This window comes from Hibiscus syriacus, unplaced genomic scaffold (assembly GCF_006381635.1).
Source record: "Hibiscus syriacus cultivar Baekdansim isolate YM2019G1 unplaced genomic scaffold, ASM638163v2 tig00110556_pilon, whole genome shotgun sequence".
NCBI lineage: Eukaryota > Viridiplantae > Streptophyta > Magnoliopsida > Malvales > Malvaceae > Hibiscus > Hibiscus syriacus.
In genome coordinates, this window is record NW_024062779.1 from 3048623 (window position 1) to 3069497 (window position 20875).

Genomic DNA, 20875 nt, shown 5'->3' on the forward strand with positions numbered 1-20875 from the left:
TAATGCATTGATTTTTGACGAATCAACCAAGCTCCTTAATTTAAACACGATCGGTGTCAGATCAATATAAAAACATGCAAAAGTTATATTATAGTGCAATATAAACCAAATATTCTTAAATCAATTTTGGTGACCAATTTGTAAGTATCTTAAAAATATTAATTAATCTAATATTCTGATGACCAATTTATGTTCCTATATTTATTTTCTCCTTTTTTTCCCAAACCCTAATGTTCACTGGAGAGTAGAGACGATCGCTGGAAGCTTCAAAACAAGTTATATTATAGTGCAATCTGAAGTTTTACAGGTCTGTTTTCATCTCTTTCTTTGTTTTATTTGGTTTAATAGTTGATATGTAAAGTTATTGTGGGTATCTTCACATCTAAAACTCAAGAAAACATTATACTTCTTTCTAGAAATAGATGGGAAGATAAATGTAATAATCGGAAGATATGAGCATCAGCAAAGAGAAAAATATATAGAATTTGTCATAAAACAAAACACAGGTTTCTATGCAATTTCTGAAAAAGAGTGTAATAGCAGAAGTAATGGGTTTTTCAGGAAGAACCCATTAATAAGTAGAAAATACATTTTGACAATGAACTTTTGTTTTCATAGTTCTTGTGTGACCTTTAGTTGTAGAGTAGACTTTAGGTGCGTTAAAATTTTGAATGGTGGTTTAGCAATAATATCAGTTACAATATGTAGCATCGAAGGGATTTCGGATCTATGTTATTGCCCTGTAGTCCAATTGTACCGTTCGAAATCTTTATGCTGTTAAATTTTTTACTCTGCCAACGGAAATGACCATTATTAACAAACCTCACTAAAGTCTGACATTGATGTCACAAAACTTTTAGCCAGTGAATTTATTAGAATAACGTAGTAGAAAATGATTGTTCATATGTAATCATGGACCACTAAGATAAATGTTATAGCGTTAAATTAAAGTCGTGTGAATCATTTAATATCTTTAAAAGATCGATCGAAATATTTGATATCTTCAAACATTTCATCACTGCTAATCAACTCTTACGCTATTTATCACTGTAGATTTGGTTGATTTGCATTGTCGACTATTTTTCATGAAAGAACAATAGAAGGTAGGGTCTCCAAAGTTTATGTTCGTTTATGTTCGTGTTCATTAATGTTCGTGTTCGTTTATGTTCGTTTATTTATTAAATGAACGAACATGAACAAGTTATATTCCTTGATAAACGAACATGAACAAAAAAAATTTTGTTCGTTTATGTTTGTTTTCGTAACGAACATGAACATACCTCCGTTCGTGTGCGTTCGGTTCATTTACAGCCTATGTAGAATACTCGATGTCAGATTTATATAACAACAATACAATGTATGGCTAAAAATTATCAACCAACAACGAGATCCATGATGAGAATATATTAGTGCTCAGGGTGTTTACCGGTGAACCTCATTCGGAGCTGCCTTTTCTCCTCCTGGTAGTTTTCCTCTCGGTGACTGTAACTTTCGGTTTAGCTTCACTTTTGCTTTTCTGCTGAGGCTTATCGTTAACCAGAACTTCGGACGAATTTAATTGACTCCTCAACCGTAGTATTTCTCCCTTAGCGGATGCCAATTCATCCTCGAGTTTCTTCACTTGCTTTTCCAAACTATCCCTTTCCTTGCCGAGTGACATCACAAGCTTATGAGCATCTTCCATGTTTTCTCGGGCTTCTTTAGATGTGTTCTTCTGCTCTGTGAGTGTTTTGTAGAGAACCATTTTCTCATCCTCGAGACCAGATATTTTAGCATTAGCACTTTCGAGATCTTTAGAAAGTTTCAATATATTTTGGTTCACCTCATCAAGTGACTTGGTAGCATCTTCTAGGTCTGTTTCAAGTGATTTTCTTGCTTCCTTGTCCTTTGAGATCTGCTTCTCCAAAGCCTGGAGTTCTTTCCTTAAAGAAGAAACATTCACCTTCTCTTCTTTCAAATCATGGGCTGTGGTTTCTGCCTTTTTATACACATCCACCAATTCCCTTTGAAGGCTGTCGCTGTTTTCTGTCATAGAAGTCAGCTCATGAGAAGAAATCTGCAGCTCATCCCTAGTTTTCTTCAGAAGCTCTTTTGTAGCTGTGAGCTCACTGGAAAGAACTTCGCCACTTTGTTTTGCCTCATCAAGGCTACCCTGCAGTCTTACTTTAGCTTCATCGAACTCAGACCTGACCTTTGAAATATCAGACTCGAGTTCTTTACAATGCGTTCTTGAGCTCTTTAGTTGCTCGAACAGATCAGAAGCCTCAATTTTGGACTTTGCAAGAGTTTCCTCGGCAATTAGTAGTTCTTCTTTCAGGTTCTTTACAAGTTCCGATTCCATCTCAAGTTCTTTCTCTAGGTTCTCTCTTTCCTTGTTCAAATACGCAACAATTGCTTTGTTTTCACTTACAGATTTTAGGGCAATCTCAAGTTTTTCCTTCAGCTGGTGAATTCCTTTTTCTCTTTCCCCCAAAAGCTTAGCATCTGCTGCAATCTTATTTTCAGAAGCCACTTTCAGATTATTGTAATCCTCCAGAAGAGCACCAAATTCCTGCCTAGAATTATCTCTCTCAACAGTTAACGAACTTATCCTTGCATTTAACTCATCCACTGTAGAATTTTTTGATTCAAGTTCACTTTGATTTCTCAGCAGTTCTTCTTTCAAACCTTCAATCTCGAAACTTGCTTTCTCTAGCTCTTCCTTAGTTTTCTTGTAAGTAGTTTCAAGGTTCTTTAACTCTGATTCTTTTTCAGCAAGGGATGAGCTGAGCTTTTGAACGTTACCTTCCTTATCATTGAGTTCTGAACTGAACAAATTAACTTTTTCTTGTAGGACATCAACAAAATCAAGCTTTTCCTTCAGTTCTTGTTCAAGAGATCTTTTTTCGTCCCTGGCCTTCGAGATATTGCTTTGAAGAGTGTCTATTTGAACTTTAAGGTCCTGCATTAACCTCTTCTCATTTTTAAGTTCCTGCCCTAAGCCTGCAATTGTATTGTTAGCTGAATTTAGTTGATCCAATAAAGACAGTTGTTCTTCCTTTGTTTTTTTGAGTTGCTTGGTTTGTTCTTCACTTTCTTTTAGCATCTTTGATTCAAAGTCTTTTTTCAATGAGACAATTGCAGCTTCCTTTTCTTGCAATTTGATCTTTATCTGTGTGTACCAATCAATGCAAAAATTAATTTAAACGAATCCATGGTAATGCAAGTCGAAATTAATTAAGAAAGGCAAAACATTACATTAAGCGGAAAACACCTAAAGAAGACTTTTATATCTAATCTTTTGCTATTTGTCTTTTCTTTTCTTGACAGGAGGTAGGGAAGTAGGGGGAAGGGTAGTTTTAGGACTGGAAATACGGTAATATTGTTGAAAACCATGTTGTTCCAACTCTTCGTTTTCTTTAAGTCAAGAACCCTCCAAACAAATAAAAGAACATAGAAAAAAGAAATTGAACATACCCATTTCATCAAAATGCCTCTATCCAACATTCACACTGGCGTCCAAGTAACATAGGTTGAAAAAGGTCCGGGTATCCAAAACGAGGAAATGGCTTTTCTTATTTGAATGCTTTCCATAGCTTCTTTAATACTCAAAGCCATTTATATCGTAAAGAAAAATGACATTGAAGGTATGTGATAACTTACTGATTCTAGGGCTTCATTTGTTGCTTTCTTCTCTTTCTGAACCAAAGCATAGAGCGAACCAAGCACACTAGTACCAAATATTCCAAGACCATTCAGAAGAGACAGAAAGGAATTAGGTGGTGAGTTTCCCTGTGCTTCCTGTCCATGCAAGCTACCCCGTTAAGAATTTTTTGAAACTTAGTCACAAAATCAAGAAATAAACATATTAAAAGCAAATAGACCGGATAGGATAATAAAGTGAGACTCAGACCTCTGCTTTTCGTTTTCCCTCTGGCTTGTTTAGCTCATTTTGTGCCTCATTTTCTAATGAAAAAAAGGAAATAAATATTAAAAAAAGAAGAAAATGAAAAAGGTGAATGATTATTAGACCAACCCTCATAAAAGGACTTAAGAAGAAGAATGCATACAGGACCAGAGATCCAATATGTATCAACAATAAAGAAAACAATAAGCAGATTACTTTGATAGAACATGCATGAGCAATTGAGCATAAAGACTTGTTTTAAAGATGAAAAGGGAGAGTGACTCGTACACACTTCACTTGAGATTAAACCTCAAGCCAACTAGTCCCGAAACTGTGACTTCATATCTGATTTCTCCTTCATATGCAAGGTAACTTGTTCAAATACTAAAAAGAACCACAGCATTTTACTAAATTCTCAACAAGGGCACCACCTATAACTAAATTTTTGCACTTTTGAACTTTTACTAACCGTAACCAAACAGTCCCAATGTTGTTGTTCCACTACCATTAAGAGGAATGTTTCTTCTCTTTTTCCTGAAAGGGACTGCAATTAAATATTTAACTCGATTATAATAAAAGCTAAAACAAAAGAAAACAAAATTCTTAACATAATAAGGGGAAATGAGAAAGAAATCAAATAAAAGCAATCAGTTCCTATGCTTTCCCACTAGCAACTGCCATTGGCAGATCCCTTGTTCCTTCGTATCCACTTTGTCTTTTACTCTTTTCTCTGCCACTCTCTCCTTGCTATTCCCAGGTCTAAGGAACCTCTGACTCTTATAATGGAAGACTGATCAATCCAACTATCTCTTATTAAAGACAACAATAAAAGTCCTACGTTCATTTATTGACATCAGACCAGTTAACAAACATTTTGAACATCAATTCAAAGTTTGCAACAAACATCAGCAAAATCCTATTGAAATTTCTTCAAGAAAACAATCTTGTTCACAGAAAAATGTTTGAAAAGGAATATAAATACGTAAATTATAATAGAGCATCAATCCTAGAAGAAAAAGCATTATATATCCAAACTCTCAATGCATACAACAGCTGTTGATGAAATTCAAGTCGGACAGATGACTCAAAATTGATAAAAAGGCAACCCGAATTGATAACTTGACATGTAACCATAAAATAAGGTTGCTCGGAAGTATTAAGGAAATGAATAAGATACGACAGGACCGAATTGATCAGTAAAATGAAACTATTCATCTTATTTCATTGCATGCATAACAAAAGGTATTTCATCTATAAAATTTGAAAAATCAAATCATAAAATTCAAAAGAACATTAAAGGTTCGCCTACTCATTCAAGTACAAGTTTGAAGACAAAATTAGATCACAAATAACAAATATTGAAAGAACAAACATATATTTTAAAAAGAAATGAGGCTTACTTAAGGCGGAGACGTCAAGAGCGTTGGCTCTGAGCTGGAGAAGAGGAAGAATGGAAATACCCACGAGAAGAACCGCCCTCCTCTTTCTTGAAACGTGGTCGTTTGGGTCTTGATGGGAAAGAGAAGCCATTGGAGGCCTGAAGCTTCTCCTCCTATTGGATTCTGCATTTCTGAGGTTAAAGTAAACGGATTGAGAATTGGAAATGGGAGCTTGCAAATAGCAAGAGCTCCCTATCACGAATCCCATTTCTACGATGTTCACCTTTTTTATAACTTACTCTGGTAGAAGCTGGGAATGAGAGAAAGAAGGAAGCTTGCTTGCTTGTTTGCTCTATCTTCATCTTTTCCAATTTTTGTCAATGGAATCTCCATGAAAGACAAAAATGTCCCTTTTGGTTGTGATAATTACGCGGAAAATCTTTATTTTAGTACATAAAATATAAAAAAAAAATTCAATTTCTTTCCTTTTCCCTCCGTTAGCTGTCGAATTTGAGATCTGCATACCATTTCTGATTTCACATAAATACTCATTTTTTTATTTAATTTAAATATATAGTTGTAAGTTTAGAAATGTGAATTGAACTCCTTAATAGTATAATAAAAGGAGGGTTGATTTTTGAATTGTAATATATTGTTGTAAAAAATATGTATTTAAATGTTTCATATATAAATAAATAAATTATTCTATTTTCAAATATTAATAAAGACTTTTTTATACAAATATAAATATTTATAAATTATTTTATGATTTAAATTCTCGACTTAAATTGATAGATGAATAAAAAATTGAAATTTAATATTATATTTTAAAAATTAATATGTAATTTTTTTAAAGAGACATAAATATTTTTTTTAAAATAATATAATTTTTAATATTATTTCGTATGAAATATCTATATATAATTTAGATGTCAATTTACAAAAAAAATATTTTTTAAATTAATGAAATTTTATAAGATTTCAAAATAACAATTCAAAACATAATTCGTTTATTATAAAATTAATGAAATCTTTTAAACCCTGTAGTTTTCTCTGTTTATCATAAAATTATTTCGTTTAATAATAATTATTCAAAAAAATAACTCTCGTTACTTCGCCATGTTAAAAGGGGGAAAACAACTTGTGATGCATTTATCATGCTAGGGCAAACGGGTAATTCCAAACGGAGATATATATTGGTCCATAAAACCAGATCCATACATGCTGGATCAATATTCGACAGCTCTTATACCCAATGCTCGTTTACCACGCGGTGACAACATCTGAAACCTTTTTATCTTCATTCCACTTGTAAGTCATGTTGCCACGTCATTCAACTTATTTATACATTCATACAAAGAATTCAGCTCAAAATTAGTGCGTTGAAAATTCGATTTAAAATATTTTATCATTTCTATAATCAATTTTTTTCCTTAACATAGTGGACTATGTATACATATTGCGTAAACCAATTCCTTTACGGGCTTAGCACTTGTTAATGCTAAAGATAAGTATTGGATTTCTTTATTATCTTTGAAAAGCATGGTTTGACTCTCAAGTGGGTAACAGCGATTAGCTAATTATAATTATTTTCTGCCTCAACACCAAATTCAACGGTTCTTGTTCCATGTTGTGCAAAAGCAAAAATCGGAAGAATTGTACCATGTACAGATTTATTTTCATGCCTTGGAACTCGCTTCCATTAGTTTCTTTTTTTTTTTTTTTGGCTCCAAAGCTTCCATGAAAACCCAGAAATCAATATCGCTAGCCAATGTACTTACCACAGACGAGCAAGATTAATCGAGCCAATGTCACATACATTCAGAATTCAACAACGAGTTCTTCAAGTTCAAGATGTTTGGACAGCAGCTCACAATATCAACAGTAACAAAAGATATAAAAATAAAGAGAAAACCGATGAGATGGGGCTCGCCCGGCCGCTACTAACTCATCTAATCAAAATTATAATGCAACAGTCTATTAATATTATATCTACCTCCGGAAAATAGATCAAACCCAATGCTGTGGTTTCCATGACTCATTATTTAGGCGTCGATCATCCATGGCTGCAAATTGGTTCACATAAACAGCTCTTTTTTTTAGGAACAGACGATCATCCAGGTTAAAGTTATTACTCTTGGCATGGATGCCTGCAAAAAGCAATCATAATAATAGTCCATTACATGTTAATGGACATACACATTGGGAAGAGGTCTTCATCGGCTCTCTGCTCCGGAGAACAGTTGGAGGAATTATTACAAGTTTTCTCCATTTCCTCCTCAGCAAAAATCTCCTCGGAGCGGCAATTGAGACTGCAAAATGCCTTTCTGCCTCTGCAGGGCTCGGAAGATAAAACAGTCTCAGCCATTACTACAAGATGCAACCCGAAGTAGCAAGTTGTAAGGGGATGTGAATAGTACAAACCTGTACATGTAAATGTCTTCGTCTTTCTCTAGCTTTTTCTTGCAAGTGTAACAGAAGCTCAAATACTCATCAGAGGCATAAAGTGCTGAAGTCTCTTCGCTGTTACCTGGTGTAGGCACTTTGGTACAAGGTTTGGCTTTTTTGTCAAAAAGGGTTAACTCGTTGTTGTGACATTTCAAAATACAGTCACCGAAAACATGAGTTGTTTTAGGGTTTGGACCGTGAGAAATTATACAAGTATAATCCTCGGAAAGCTCTATCTCATGAGCAGAAAGAGACACCATGCTATGGCTAAAGAGTACAGGAAGTGAACTTGGTTTACTTACCCAAGAATTATCTACTTGCAAAGGCCTGCCAATTGGCAGAGGTGAACTGTTAGTGTTGATGGTTCCACTTTCTGAACAAAAACTTATGGAACTCAAATTCGGGTTTTCAGTGGAGGAAATAAAAGAAGGGGAAAGCCCAGGATCCGGTTTTGGTTCTACCTGTACTTCCTCATTTCCAAAGCCAAGACTAGAAACTGTCGACTTGGTATTGGATTTTCCGGTTTGGAAAACCTGGGAGACCATGTAATTCCTAGGCAAAGAATTGGATTTCATAGAATTACCGAGGAATTCATGGGAATACCTAGAGGAAGAAGGAAATTTAGTCTTCACCTGTGGTCCAAATATTATGTTCTTTCTTGCCGGAGAATCAAGGTCCCCACCGTCCAGTTTAATGTCATCAGCAAGCAAATTCACAATGCCCAAACCCATCTTATTGCAATCCCACTTCTTTTGACAACCACTTTGAGATGGTGATCTAGGACACCTAGAACCAAATGGGTTGCTAAAATTTGCAAAAACTCTCAAATCGAGTGTTGATGTAGGGCTTCGAACTGAATCATAATCTGAAGGACCCTTGGTGCTAAATCCAACCAGGAAACCAGGAATATTGAAAAGTGAGTTGCTTATGCGCCCTAAACCCAATGTAGAGGATTCTGAATCAGGATCAGCCATCAGATTACCATCCATTGAACTTGCTTATAAAGTATGTTTTCTTACACTGCATTATCTATATATAACCTCAACCTTTTAGCAAGAAAACCAGCAACTCCTTACTGCATTAGAATCAAGAATCCATCAATATAAAACAAATGACAGTAAAAAAGATAATGAAACAAGTACCATGTATGGTGATACCTTTGGAATATACATATATATACACACACATTGATTTATCTACCCAATGGCATCATCAAATAGTGACAGAAGTGGAAGCCTAATTCATATAAAGGGGGAAAACAAAAACAAATTCCCACGTGATTATATTATATCGAAACACAAAAGAAAACCTAAAATCATGATTCATGAGCACCTTTTAAAGCTCCATGGCAAATAAACACAACAATATCATAACAATTTATAACAAAAACAAAGTTTAGCCCTCCCCGATAGCAAAAAATAGAAACAGTACAAGAACCTTGAATCAAATCAACTATGTATGATGGGGGAGAAAAAATCACTTGAAAATGTCAATAAAGCTCTGAAAACTCTTTATCAAAAGACAGTTTTCGAGAACCGATGAAGAATCTTATGAAGGAAATGAGTCCTCCCAGACTTTTGCTGAACATGATAAGGTAAATCCAAATCAACAAGGGGCAATCCATCTATACTTGATATGCAACAATGAACTATATGAATATACAACGCAAAGAAACAACAAAGCCCATCATTAATTTACATTCAGCTCTTTATAGATGCAGCTAGACATGAGGCTAGCATAGATTTTGATGATCAATATTAACGAAACCCCATATCACCATTGGCAAAAAATCTACCAGATTCCTAAAATTATACAGATTCGAGGAACTTTCAAGCTAGATAACTGAGAACACATGAAAAAAGGGGTAAATGAAGAAGAAAAACAAAAAACTTTGATCAAAACAAGTTGCGAACTTTACCCAAAAATACATCAAATGGGTACCCAAATGATGGATGATAAAGCAATTATATTTAACAAAAAAACACCTTGCATGCATCAAAATCAGCAGAAACATCATCATAGATTCAGAGTCAAAGTTAAAACATGTAGGAGTAAAGGGGGGAAAACCTTGAAAATCAAACTGATTGCAAATAAAGATCCAATCTTTTACACACCCAAATGCTAAAAATGCAGACTGATCAATAAATAAAATTAAAAGAGATACAAATTTTAGTAGATGGCAAAAAAAAAAAAGGACCCACCTGGTTTTCTTCTATTGAAACCTGTAAGGAGATAGATAAAAACAGAAAACCCAAAATGCAGAAAGATATCACTTTGGCTTAGCAAAAACAAAAGATCTCTCTATATAATTTTTTTCTGCCATATGTTGGGTTTGGTTTTTTTATTAAAGATTTTTAGTTTATTTCTTTTTGCTTCGTCTTCAATGCATCAAAATCAGAGAAACAGTGTGCCACTGAGGCTTCTGATTTACTCTTTTCTTCTTCTCTCTAATCATTAAGAAAGAAATACGTATTTTTATACGGTATTTGTTGTTTGTAGAAAACATTTTCTACTGAATGCTTTCTTTGTGAGCGTGACCGCGGTTGATACCCTGGTAAATTCTTTTGGGTAAACAACCCCAGGTCACTACACTATTAGGCCAAATCTATTTTAATCACTTAACTAAAACCGTTTTCGATTAAATCACTAAATGTTCAATATGATCTCAATCAATCCATGGATAAATTAACTGTTGATGCAACTTCTGACATGACAATTAATTTTATATAATAATATATTTTGCGCTCATATATATTTTATTAATTTAATTCTGATTTAAAACAACTTAATAAATGTAATCATTCATATTTAAAATTGCTATCAATTTATTTGAACACAACATCATCATCTAATTTATAATCTAATTACCCAATTGTAAGAATAATGTCGTTCATAAACAGTGAATATTCTTGTTTTAGAGCTGAAGACAAAAGGAAGAAGAGTTCTGTTTTTGTTTCAAGTAGCCACGCCTGATGTACACGGCAATTGTTCTCCAATTGATCTGCCCCACGTTTTTGCTTTTATTCTCCTCTCCTTCCATCCTATCTTTTTCTTGTTTCTTTTCTAAAATATTTGTATTTATATTTTTTATAAATTATATTTGAAAGTGTATGTTTTCATACAATATAATAATATAATAATTACATTACATAAATTTTAACAGAAATGTTACAGTTAGAAATGATAATAAGTCAATATATGTAATTTCTGAATTATTTAAATCTAATTATATAAATTTATTTTAATACAGTTATCTATATTCAAATTAAATTTAAAAAATATTTTTACGTTTCTCAACACAATTTCCATGACTTCGTTCCGTGTATTTATATTATTTTTTCATGTTGAATAATATCATGTGTCTTATTAAAATTATTTTCTATACCGCATATGATATAATTGTATATTAGATATTAAATTATGATTATATATTAAAATACGGAGCCTTTTAATTAAGACCATAAAATGGTGCGTTGAGGATAGACCATACAAAATCTAGTTGTATAAAGATAGATCATAAAAGCATTTGAAAGAGTATATTACTCTTTTACCCTTTTTAAGAGCGTAATCAGCACAAAAGGAAAAGTGAAAAACACAAAGCCGAACAAAAATGCATTGACAATGCCGATGTGATTTTCCCTGTTGCGTTTAACGACGTTAGTCGATAAGGACAAGGAGGGAAACCTAAAGACCTGTCTGCTTTAACTTTCCCAAACCGCCGGTGTTTAAGTATTTTGGTGACACAAGTGGGGATGAATATAACTAGACTCGATTTGAAAAATTAATTTTTTAATTTAGTTGAATTAATTTTGAGTTATAATTTCATAAATTTTATTAGACTCAAAAATTTTTAAATTCAAATCGAGTTGTAAAATAGAATTTGAATAACTTAAATAGTATCTCGAATAACTCAACATTTTTAATAATTAGTGGATTGTTTTTAAGTCTTATTATAAACTCTTATTGTTTTTCTAAAGTGGTTAGTTTTAATGTTATGTATTTAATTTATGATGATAATTGTAAATTTTTGTTGTAATTTCATATATTTTTACTTTTAATTAATACATGTAGTTTTTATTAAAAAATGATCAATTTTTTAAAAATAAAATAAAATGAATCAAAAGAAATTATATAAACGAGAATTATTATAGTAAAATGAGATATTAGAGTTTAAATAAAATCATGATTTAAGTTTTGACATTATAAATAAAATAAATTGAATTAAAAGATTCATTGTCGTAATAAATATCTATAGTATTTTATCTAAATTAATCAAATAATAAATAATAAATAATAATTATACTACAAAAGTTATACAAAATAATAATTGTATATACAAATAATATTTTATATCATATTTTAAAAATGCAAAAACCGTTTATCAATTATAAAGTTAAAAGGAATTTATCTTTTTTGAAAGAGGTAAATTGAAAATTACGAAAAATATTTTAATTTTAGAACCACGTAAATCTTACTTAAAATACGTTAGTTCGAGAAAACATTTTTGCTGCGTTTTACACAACCAGAGATGGAAATAATTTATTACAGTGGACGAAGTTTGAAAACTTCGGGTTTGACACAACATTTGTGGTGGACCCGAACAATAAAGTAAACGGTGTCAAATAACGCCGTCAAAACTCTATGATTTAGGGGGTCTGAAAAAGTGGACCCCGCTCTTCAATTTACAGTTCCGTTTTGTCGTTTAGCATGACTCAGCTTTTCTTTATATATATATATATATATATATATATATATATATAACATAATAATTCAGAAAAATAATTAATTACCCACATATAATGACTATAATTCAGTAAAATAATTTGTTGACAACCAGTCGTCCCTTCTTTGTGAAGTTGAACTTGTGGTCTCGAGTCCAATATCCTTTTATGTGAAGTTGAAATTGACCCTGAAATTGGAAAATTATTTGTTGACAACCAGTCGTCCCTTCGTTGTGAAGTTGAACTTGTGTCGTCTCGAGTCCAATATCCTTCACTATTGGCTCTGAAATTGGGAGATTGTTTGTTGACAACCAGCCGTCCCTTCATTGTGAAGTTGAACTTGTGTTGTCTTGAGTCCAATATCCTTCGCTGTGAAGTTGAAATTGACTCTGAAATTGGGAAATTATTTGTTGACAACCAGCCGTCCCTTCGTTATGAAGTTGAACTTGTGTTGTCCCGAGTCCAACATCCTTCGATGTGAAGTTGAAATTGTGGATGACCTCTTCGTCGTGAAGTTGAGCCTTGACTTGAATATCATTCGTCGTGAAGTTGAAATCCAAGTATTGTGAAGTTTGGCTTCAAGCTAGATATCCTCCGTCGCGAAGTTGAAATCTACTCTCGAGTTGATTGTGTAGCTTTGAGCTCAATATCTTTCGCTGCGAAGTTGAAATTGACTCTAGCTAAAACCTGAAAAAGTTATACATATATGTGATGAGATGGATGCAATGCTCTTAGGTATGCCTAAAATGCATATGCAACATATGTTATTTTTGGGCTCAGGAGAGAAATCTCGATCTCCGGTTGCTTTTCTGGAATCTTAGTTCTGGAATCTTCAATTTCTGATCCCTGATCTTGAATTCTTCAAATGTTCAAATCTGATGTGCACATTCTATTTTTTTTTATTTGAGAAATGCTTTCGACCATCCCAAGTATGTGCCTGAGCTGAGTGTAACGGTTCAGATGATACTTCAAGAGAAATTGTCTCGAAAGAGACAGAATTCGTTTCAAGGGAAACGATCTCAAAGATATATGTTGTTTCATGGGAAACGGTCTCAAGGGAGACAAAATTTTGTTTTAAGAAAAACTGTCTCAAGAGAGACAAAACTTAGTTCCAAAAGAAATTGTCTCACGGGGAGATGAAATTAGTTCCACGGAAAATATATTCAAGGATTTTGTTTCAAGGGAAATTGTCTCAAGAGAGAAAAAATTCATTTCAAGGGAAATGTTTTCAATGTTTATGTTTAAAAGGTTTTTGTGTTTCAAGAGAAACAATTTCAAAGGTTTTTTTTTAAGGGAAACTGTCTCAAGATAGACAAAGTTTGTTTCAAGGGAAACTGTCTCAAGAGAGACAATGGTGAGCACGATTCCCTTCATCGTGAAGTTAAAACCGTGGGTGGCCCCTTCACCGTAAAGTTGAGCCAGGAATTGGATATCCTTCGTCGTGAAGTTGAAATCCAACTTGAAAATGCGAACTGGATCGGTTCTGAATTAGCTCTCGAAATCGTCTGAAGTTGATTCTAAGATTTGTCGATCTTTCAATAGATCAAATTATTTGAGGTGTAGCTCCTTGCTACTGAGTTAAGCAACCACTATCGATTTTTACAAACTCTTTTGAATCAGGTATCTTTCGCATTGAAGTTGAAACTTGACTCTAAAGCTGCAAAAATTATGTATGCTAAAAATGATAAATGTGATGCTCTCAAATATGTCTAAGATGCATGCAACATGAATTAATGTCATTTATCTCTTGGATAGAGTCTCATTTTTGCCTACTTGTTCCTGCATGTAAAGGAAATGCATTCAGAAGGTCTGATAATTCGCATTAGGATATTGAATCCCCAAAGATGCCCCAATATAAAAAAATGCCCCAATATTTGATGTTGAATCTTCAAATATGCCCATGATGTTCCTCATTTCTTGCTTCAGCATTGATTCTGAGCACAAGATTTGTGTCTAAGAGTCACATGTCATTTACCACGATCCACTCTAGAGAGACTGTCTTGTTTGAAAAAAATGTTTTTCTTTCTCTTTTATTTTCAAAGTTATGAAAATATCAATTAAAAGAGTTTCGAAAAATGTTTAACCAAAAGTTTTGAAAATATTGTCACTTTCACGGTTTTACAATTGAGACGAATCATAAAACTAGAGTTCATCGGATATCAAAGAATTAATTACAATGTTAATCCTTCAATAAATTATAGCTATTTGACAAGTGTCAAGATCAAAGCTATCTTTGGAAAATGGTTAAGTAAGGAACGGATAAAAAAGTCTCAGATTATCGTGTTTGGTTAAAGGTTTGGCATTTTATGCTCAAAGGATTGATAGGGTAGCTTGCATGTTTCTCTGTTGGAAGTGTTCTCTGACTCCCAACCTTCGTTGTCACACTCGGATTGTGTGATGTCTTATTAAGGAATTTGTGTGATCGCCTCAGTTGCACAATTTTTATATTCAAGTCGCCTTTTCAGGTTTTCAACTCGAACACTCCTTTGGTTTCAAGATGTTATTCAGGATTTACGTCTTGAATCCCCCTTTGTCATTTTTCTCTACCATGCATTAATTACATTATTTTTTTTGCAAATTAATCCTGATGGACGGGATGAAATATGAAGATAGTATCTTCTGTTTAGAAATCAATGTATGATTAGAAGGGACTTTTAAGGCATGTAATGTAGGCCAGGGCTCATGGTTATGAAAGAAAAGGATAAATATACCTAAATAAGTGTTTCAGGGTATTGAACCAAGGATCAATTCATTCTGATGCCCTCGATCTTGTCTTGCTCAAAATGTCTCTTTCTCCTGATACTCCATGATCTTCGAGTGAAGTGATTCAAGAATGATTGTGCTTGATCAATCTCATAGTTTGAAGCTTGATGTGCCATTTGTCTTTAGGGAATCTTTGCATGTGCTTTTTGTCCATTTTCCTTTTGATTTTTGCTTCTTTTCTTTTTTGTTCTTGTTTTTCTTTTTTGCTTCTTTTTTTTTTGTTCTTGATTGAATCTTCGCACTTGGTATTTGGCCCACCTTTTGGTATTTCCTTTGGATTGATGTCTTCACTCATGTGAGCAGATTTCTTCCACCTTGCCCCCCAGTGTGGAGGGTGATCCTTGGTTAGGGTTGAATCAGAAGAAAAATACTATAGGCTCAAAAGAGGACACAAGGGATATGTTTTTTCTCCTGTTGTGAAGGGATAAAGAAAGAAAGTCGTTCATCATTTCATACATGGAAGTCCTCACAGAAGAGGTATCCCCAGGGGGATAGATTTTCAGGATTAATTCTATTTACATGAAAACAGTGTAATTAATGCATGATAGAATTATTTCGGATGAATTCTTCTTCTTTTTCCCCCAGATGTCTTAATGTTCAAGCTCCCTGCGAGATGCCCCAAGTTATGTCTTAGAAGAATGCTCATATTCAAATGAACAACTCGATGTTGTGGGCTTTAATGGTGTAAAAATGTCAATTTTGAGTCTAAAAAAACAATGGAGTGATCTTATTGACTCAAAGAAAGGTGTGGGTGTATCAAAAAGATAAAGGTAATGTTCAAAAATTTCAAAGGGATGTAATGTCAAAATTTCGTCTTTTTGGTAATGACCATGAGTTATTTTGGGTAAAGAATCAAGGTATTTTGTTTGGGGTTTGAGACAGGATAAGAAATGTCTAACCTTGGCATATGTCAAAAATCTATAATTCTTGAAGAATTAAAAGAATCCTTAATTCATTTAATATTCGAAGAACTAAAGATTAGAATTTGTTCAATTGCTCCACCTTAGAAAGTAGCATAAATTCAATCCTTTAAAAGATTAAGCAAACGATGAAAGATTAAAGACGTGTTTAAACAAAACAATCCTCTAAGTGCAAATGGTATATGCCATGCCCCCTTCTTCGGCCGTTTATGCCCCTGAATCTATCAGGTTTTGGATCTTGCGCTTCAGCGCCTTATAGTTATTAGAGGAATGTTTGGGGCTTCTTATGTGGTAACAGCTAACAGCTTCAACATCGTAGTCCTTAAGATATGGAGATTCTTTTCTTAGATCATCCTGTTCGACTTTGTCCTACCATCAGCTGATCAGGCTCTTTAATGTTACAATCTTGCTTCCATGTGGTTAAATCCACTTCACCGAGTCCTTCATGACTTAATTTCATGTTTGTGAAAATGCTTAAAAATGTAGATGAAGATGCAAAAAGGTAAAAATGCAAAATACAAGAATGCATGAAATGTTCGAGGCATTGATCCAGAAAAGTGTCCATTGCTCCCTTGCCGGACCATTCCAGCTTCCCTTGCCAGGCCGTGTATATGACGAGCTGCCTTCTGTACTTGATCCAGGAAGTCTCGGATGACTGCGTCTCTGGCCTTCACCCTTTGTTATGCTTGCTCCCAACGGAAACTCCACTGTAAACCTCCGTCGAAGAGCACTATCTGAAGCTCGCTCACTTTCTTCTTGAACCCATCTACAATAGCTTCTAACTCAGCTATTGTTTTGCCATCTCTCTCATGTTGTTTCTCCATATCAGCCATCTGGATTCTCAAGCATTGGTTTTGATGTTGACTGTCTGCTAAGCGCCTCTAGGCAATCTTCATCTGTTCCTTCCAAGCTCTCTCATCAGGCTCTTCAAACTTTCTTTTCAGGCTATGAGCTTCGTCTTTCCAGTATTCAGAAGCCACTTTCAACTTGGAGTTATCCTTAACTTTATCTTGATACCCATTTCTCAAGTCTTCGAGCTCAAAACGAACTTTTTTCTGTTCTTTTTCAAGTTTGTCTGCTCGATCTTTCTGAGAGTCGACATCTAGCTTCCACTGATAGCGCTCAGCTTCAAGCTCCTTTACCCTATGCTTCAGCTCGTTATTCACAGCTTCAAACTATGTATTGGCTATCTTAAGTTCAGAAAAGACGAGCCTGAGATATTCTTCCAGGGTTCGGGTGTCCTCACAGTCTGGCACCGGGATATTGTCATTTTTTCTCAATCTTCGCCACTCCACATAGTCCGGAGTAAGCATGTTTCTGGCAGCTACAACATCCATCCGGAATACTTTCTTCCATGAATCGACTGCTTCCTTGATAATCTTCTTATAGTTGTCACCGTGATAATCAAACTCTGATCTGACTAGTCCGCATGTTGCTGGGAAAAACTGACGTGCCCCATACTGTCTAAGTGCTAACAACAGAGCATACCCAACTGCACCCCAAATTCCAAGTAAGGTCATAGTGTCGGAGTCCCTACATCGAAAAAGAACGTCACTGAGGAACAACCAGGGGGCTCTCCAGGTAATATCCTGATCTTGGAGATGAGTGAAGACTTTCATCCACTTCTCTTTTGAAGTGCCTTCATGCCATTTCATGGTGATGAACTCTCTCAAAGGTGAATATGTAGTGCTAAATCGGCGGTAGGCAACCCCATTAGTCTTCCAGAAGTGGCTGTGAATCTAGACTTGAAGGAGCTGAACACACCCAATGAATCTACCTCCGCCAGCTCTTCGGCAATGGTTGAGAGACCGAAAGGTCTCGGCTAAGATGGTCAGTGTTGGGTTGACTCGTTTCGAAAGTTGCTCAAACAGTTCCACCACGGCTACATCAATGTACCCCAAAGTCTTCGGGAATATAATCAGGCCATACAGACCCAGTGCAAACAAGTTTATTGTCTTTCACTTATCGGGATGGTCCTTCATCAGTTGCTTGATATGAAGCCAGGCAATTCCTTCCCCACTGCCTTTACATCGAGCTCGGTCTGTTACTCATCTTTCGTCAACCCCAACAACCTTGGCTAGTGCACTCTTGAAAGGTTGACTTTTGATGTGTTTAATATAAGCTCGCTCCAGTTTGATATTTTCACAGTGCAACAGTATAGTGCACTCTTCAATGGTGGGCACCATGTTCTCCTGATTAAAAGTGAAACAACTGTATCCCGGGTTCCAGAACTGAACCAAGGCTCTGATCAAGGGATCATCAGTTTTGATTTGAAGCAATAATGCAATGTCACCGTACCGTTGGCTGAACTTCTGTTTCTGATCATTCTTCTAACTGCCCCAGATATCCTGAAGCTCTTGCACGTCGTTCTGCTTTAGGCTGATAGAGGCGTAGCTAAACAGCTCTGACACATAGCTTCCTTGAAGACTATCTCCATTTTCCTTCTGAGTCTTCTCGGACCATAGTCGTACCTCGAGATTTTTAATCTCTTGTATTATAACACCTTTATCCATTAATTCAGATTATTTTGTGTAACAAATACCTTTTTAGGGATCAATGGCCTCTTGTTATGATGCAAATGCTTTAAAAACAAACACAAAGGCAAACAGTTAATAAAATAAAAATAAATAGAAATAAAAAAATTAAAAAAAATGGAAAAAAAATATAAGAGAAAAAAAATGGTTAGGAAAAAAATGTCTTAGGTTTTGGAATGTGGTTTTGGGGCAGGCTCTAATTCTCCATAGTCTTTCGGTTTAGGTTCTAAAAAGCGGTACTCAAATTCTCCTTGCCGGTGCCCCCTTGGGCTTACCAGACCCTTAGTTCTAAACCCATCACAGGTTTGTGTGGACTAAGTTAAACTCGAGAGGACACATTCCCTTATGTCTATGCGGAGAATAAATTCACACGAAAACACAAGGTATATGAATCCCGAAGGCTACTTGCTAGACATATGCGGTGAATAAATTCACATGAATGCGTCGCTTTCACCCCCACTTAAAACGGGTTCGAAGCTCGGGTATAGAGCCTTTAAATGAAAAAAAAAGTTCTGGAAGATGTAATCATTAGAAAACGATCATTCAACTATTTACTCGGAAAAATATAACCAAAAGTAAGCAATAAGGATTGAAATGTTACCTTAAAATTTAAACTTACCCTTTTCATTAAAAAGACAACTGGGAATTACCTTAGCCTGACTCGCTTATTTGTCCCCAATGGAGTCGCCAAGCTGTCGTGACCATCTTTCGGTTGGGCCCCAGAATTGGGCTTCGACTTAGGAAAATATGGATTGGAGTCGCCACCGATCTTTTATTTTAAGATAAATAGGTAGATCGGATACCTTATTTCTTACATGATCTGCGTCTTACCAAAGATGTATCGGATTCGGGAGTCGGTTATAGTCAAGTAAGGGTTAGCACCCTTGAACTGCCCTTTCGGTACTATGTAATTTTCAGTTGTCTTAAATTAAGAAAATTATAAGTTAAAATTAAAAGGTAAAAATACGATCCCAATTACTTACCTTAGATTGATTTGAAAATATCCTTAAAAAATCGAGAAATGTGTTAGATAAACAAGGTAAAGAAAACAAATAAGATAAAGAGAATAAAATAAAAGGGAAAAATAAAATAAATAAATAAGATAAGGAAAAAAATAGTAAAGTAATAACTATATATATAGTAATATTTGAAAAATGAAAAAAATATACATATACATCAAAGTATTAATAAAATAAATAAGCTATATATATACAACAAATATTTAAAAATAGAAAAGTTACCCTCTCACTTCACCGAAAGTGGGGGGCTTTAGTCAGAAATAAGATAAAAAGAGGAAAGCGGGAGAGACTTTAGTTAGAAATAAAACAAAAAAATGGGTCCTCTAGGTTAGTAATATATAATATAATGTTTAATAATAATAATGATAAAGACACAAGGTTTTAAAAAAATAATATAATAATGAATAAAAAAACGAAAATAAATAAATAAATATAAATATATATATATATATATATATATATATATATATAAAGTTATAAGATATATTACGTAAATAATCAAATAAAAATAATTAAGAATATATATTAATAATAGGTATATAAATAAACTATTAAAAGTATAAAAATATATATATATATATATAACTAGATAAAGATAATTACAATATATATAGTAATAATAGACTTATAAGTAAAATATTAAAGAAATATATATATATATATATAATAATAATAAAATATAGTAAAAAAATGAAAATAATTTAATATATATATATACGTATAATAATAATAACATGAATAATAAAAATAAATGAATAAAATATCCATATAATAAATAAATGGACTAATATAGATTTTTAAAAAGCTCTTCCCCTCCTTTAACCGAAAATCAAACCGGTTTTTCAAAATAAGCCTCGGGGAAGCGTAGATCTAAGAGAAAAGATCTTGTTCCCTTGTGTTCATCGACCTTTCCAAAGTAAAAACGGAAAAGAAGAAGTGAAACAAGCCACATGCAAGCGATAATCGAAGCAATATAGGTAAAAATACCTCTTTTATCTCTCTGTTGAAAATTACAAGTGAATCTTTGGGGCTTCTTGCGTATTGCTTTGGGTATTTTTTTGTGTGTGCGTAATCCCGTATGATAAACGTGTCTTACAAATGGGAAGGATTACATGTATTTATAGTGAAAAAAAACTAACTAACAATAGAATCCTAATGCAACTAGACTCCTTGCTCGGTTGTTGCACCTTTGTTGATGTGGTTGT

The 20875-nt window shown here is 34.0% G+C and overlaps 2 protein-coding genes across 5 annotated transcripts; both read right to left on the bottom strand.

Annotated features, from left to right (window-relative positions):
- Nucleotides 1-1267: 1267 nt before the first annotated feature.
- Nucleotides 1268-5607, bottom strand: LOC120131725 (MAR-binding filament-like protein 1-1). 2 transcript variants are annotated; one of them, XM_039148651.1, is made up of 5 exons: nt 5287-5607; nt 4356-4430; nt 3893-3945; nt 3643-3780; nt 1268-3151 (listed from the first exon to the last, which is right to left on the bottom strand). In XM_039148651.1, exons 1-5 carry the CDS (start codon nt 5531-5533, stop codon nt 1436-1438), a joined length of 2229 nt encoding a protein of 742 aa, XP_039004582.1. In that variant the 5' UTR covers nt 5534-5607; the 3' UTR covers nt 1268-1435. The 2 variants fall into 2 exon arrangements, with proteins under 2 accessions (XP_039004582.1, XP_039004583.1); XM_039148652.1 differs by lacking the exon at nt 4356-4430 and having other exon boundaries at nt 5287-5606.
- Nucleotides 5608-7047: 1440 nt separating this feature from the next.
- LOC120131726 (FCS-Like Zinc finger 8-like) lies at nt 7048-10196 on the bottom strand. Of its 3 annotated transcripts, XM_039148655.1 has the most exons (4): nt 9915-10195; nt 8733-8788; nt 7690-8647; nt 7048-7598 (listed from the first exon to the last, which is right to left on the bottom strand). In XM_039148655.1, the coding sequence occupies exons 2-4, from the start codon at nt 8737-8739 to the stop codon at nt 7445-7447; spliced, it is 1119 nt and encodes a 372-aa protein (XP_039004586.1). In that variant the 5' UTR covers nt 8740-8788; nt 9915-10195; the 3' UTR covers nt 7048-7444. The 3 variants fall into 3 exon arrangements, with proteins under 3 accessions (XP_039004586.1, XP_039004585.1, XP_039004584.1); XM_039148654.1 differs by having other exon boundaries at nt 7690-8742; nt 9915-10196; XM_039148653.1 differs by having other exon boundaries at nt 7690-8788; nt 9915-10196.
- Nucleotides 10197-20875: the final 10679 nt, after the last annotated feature.

What these genes read in the sequence shown, in the direction of transcription:
- LOC120131725 (XM_039148651.1), bottom strand. Translation starts at nt 5,533, where the DNA reads ATGGGATTCGTGATAGGGAGCTCTTGCTATTTGCAAGCTCCCATTTCC. An exon ending in TCTTGACGTCTCCGCCTTAA is followed by an intron (nt 4,431 to 5,286) that starts GTAAGCCTCATT and finishes ATTTAATTGCAG; the next exon opens with TCCCTTTCAGGAAAAAGAGA. An exon ending in ATTGGGACTGTTTGGTTACG is followed by an intron (nt 3,946 to 4,355) that starts GTTAGTAAAAGT and finishes TTTTTTCATTAG; the next exon opens with AAAATGAGGCACAAAATGAG.
- LOC120131726 (XM_039148654.1), bottom strand. Translation starts at nt 8,702, where the DNA reads ATGGATGGTAATCTGATGGCTGATCCTGATTCAGAATCCTCTACATTG. An exon ending in GAAGACATTTACATGTACAG is followed by an intron (nt 7,599 to 7,689) that starts GTTTGTACTATT and finishes CGAGCCCTGCAG; the next exon opens with AGGCAGAAAGGCATTTTGCA.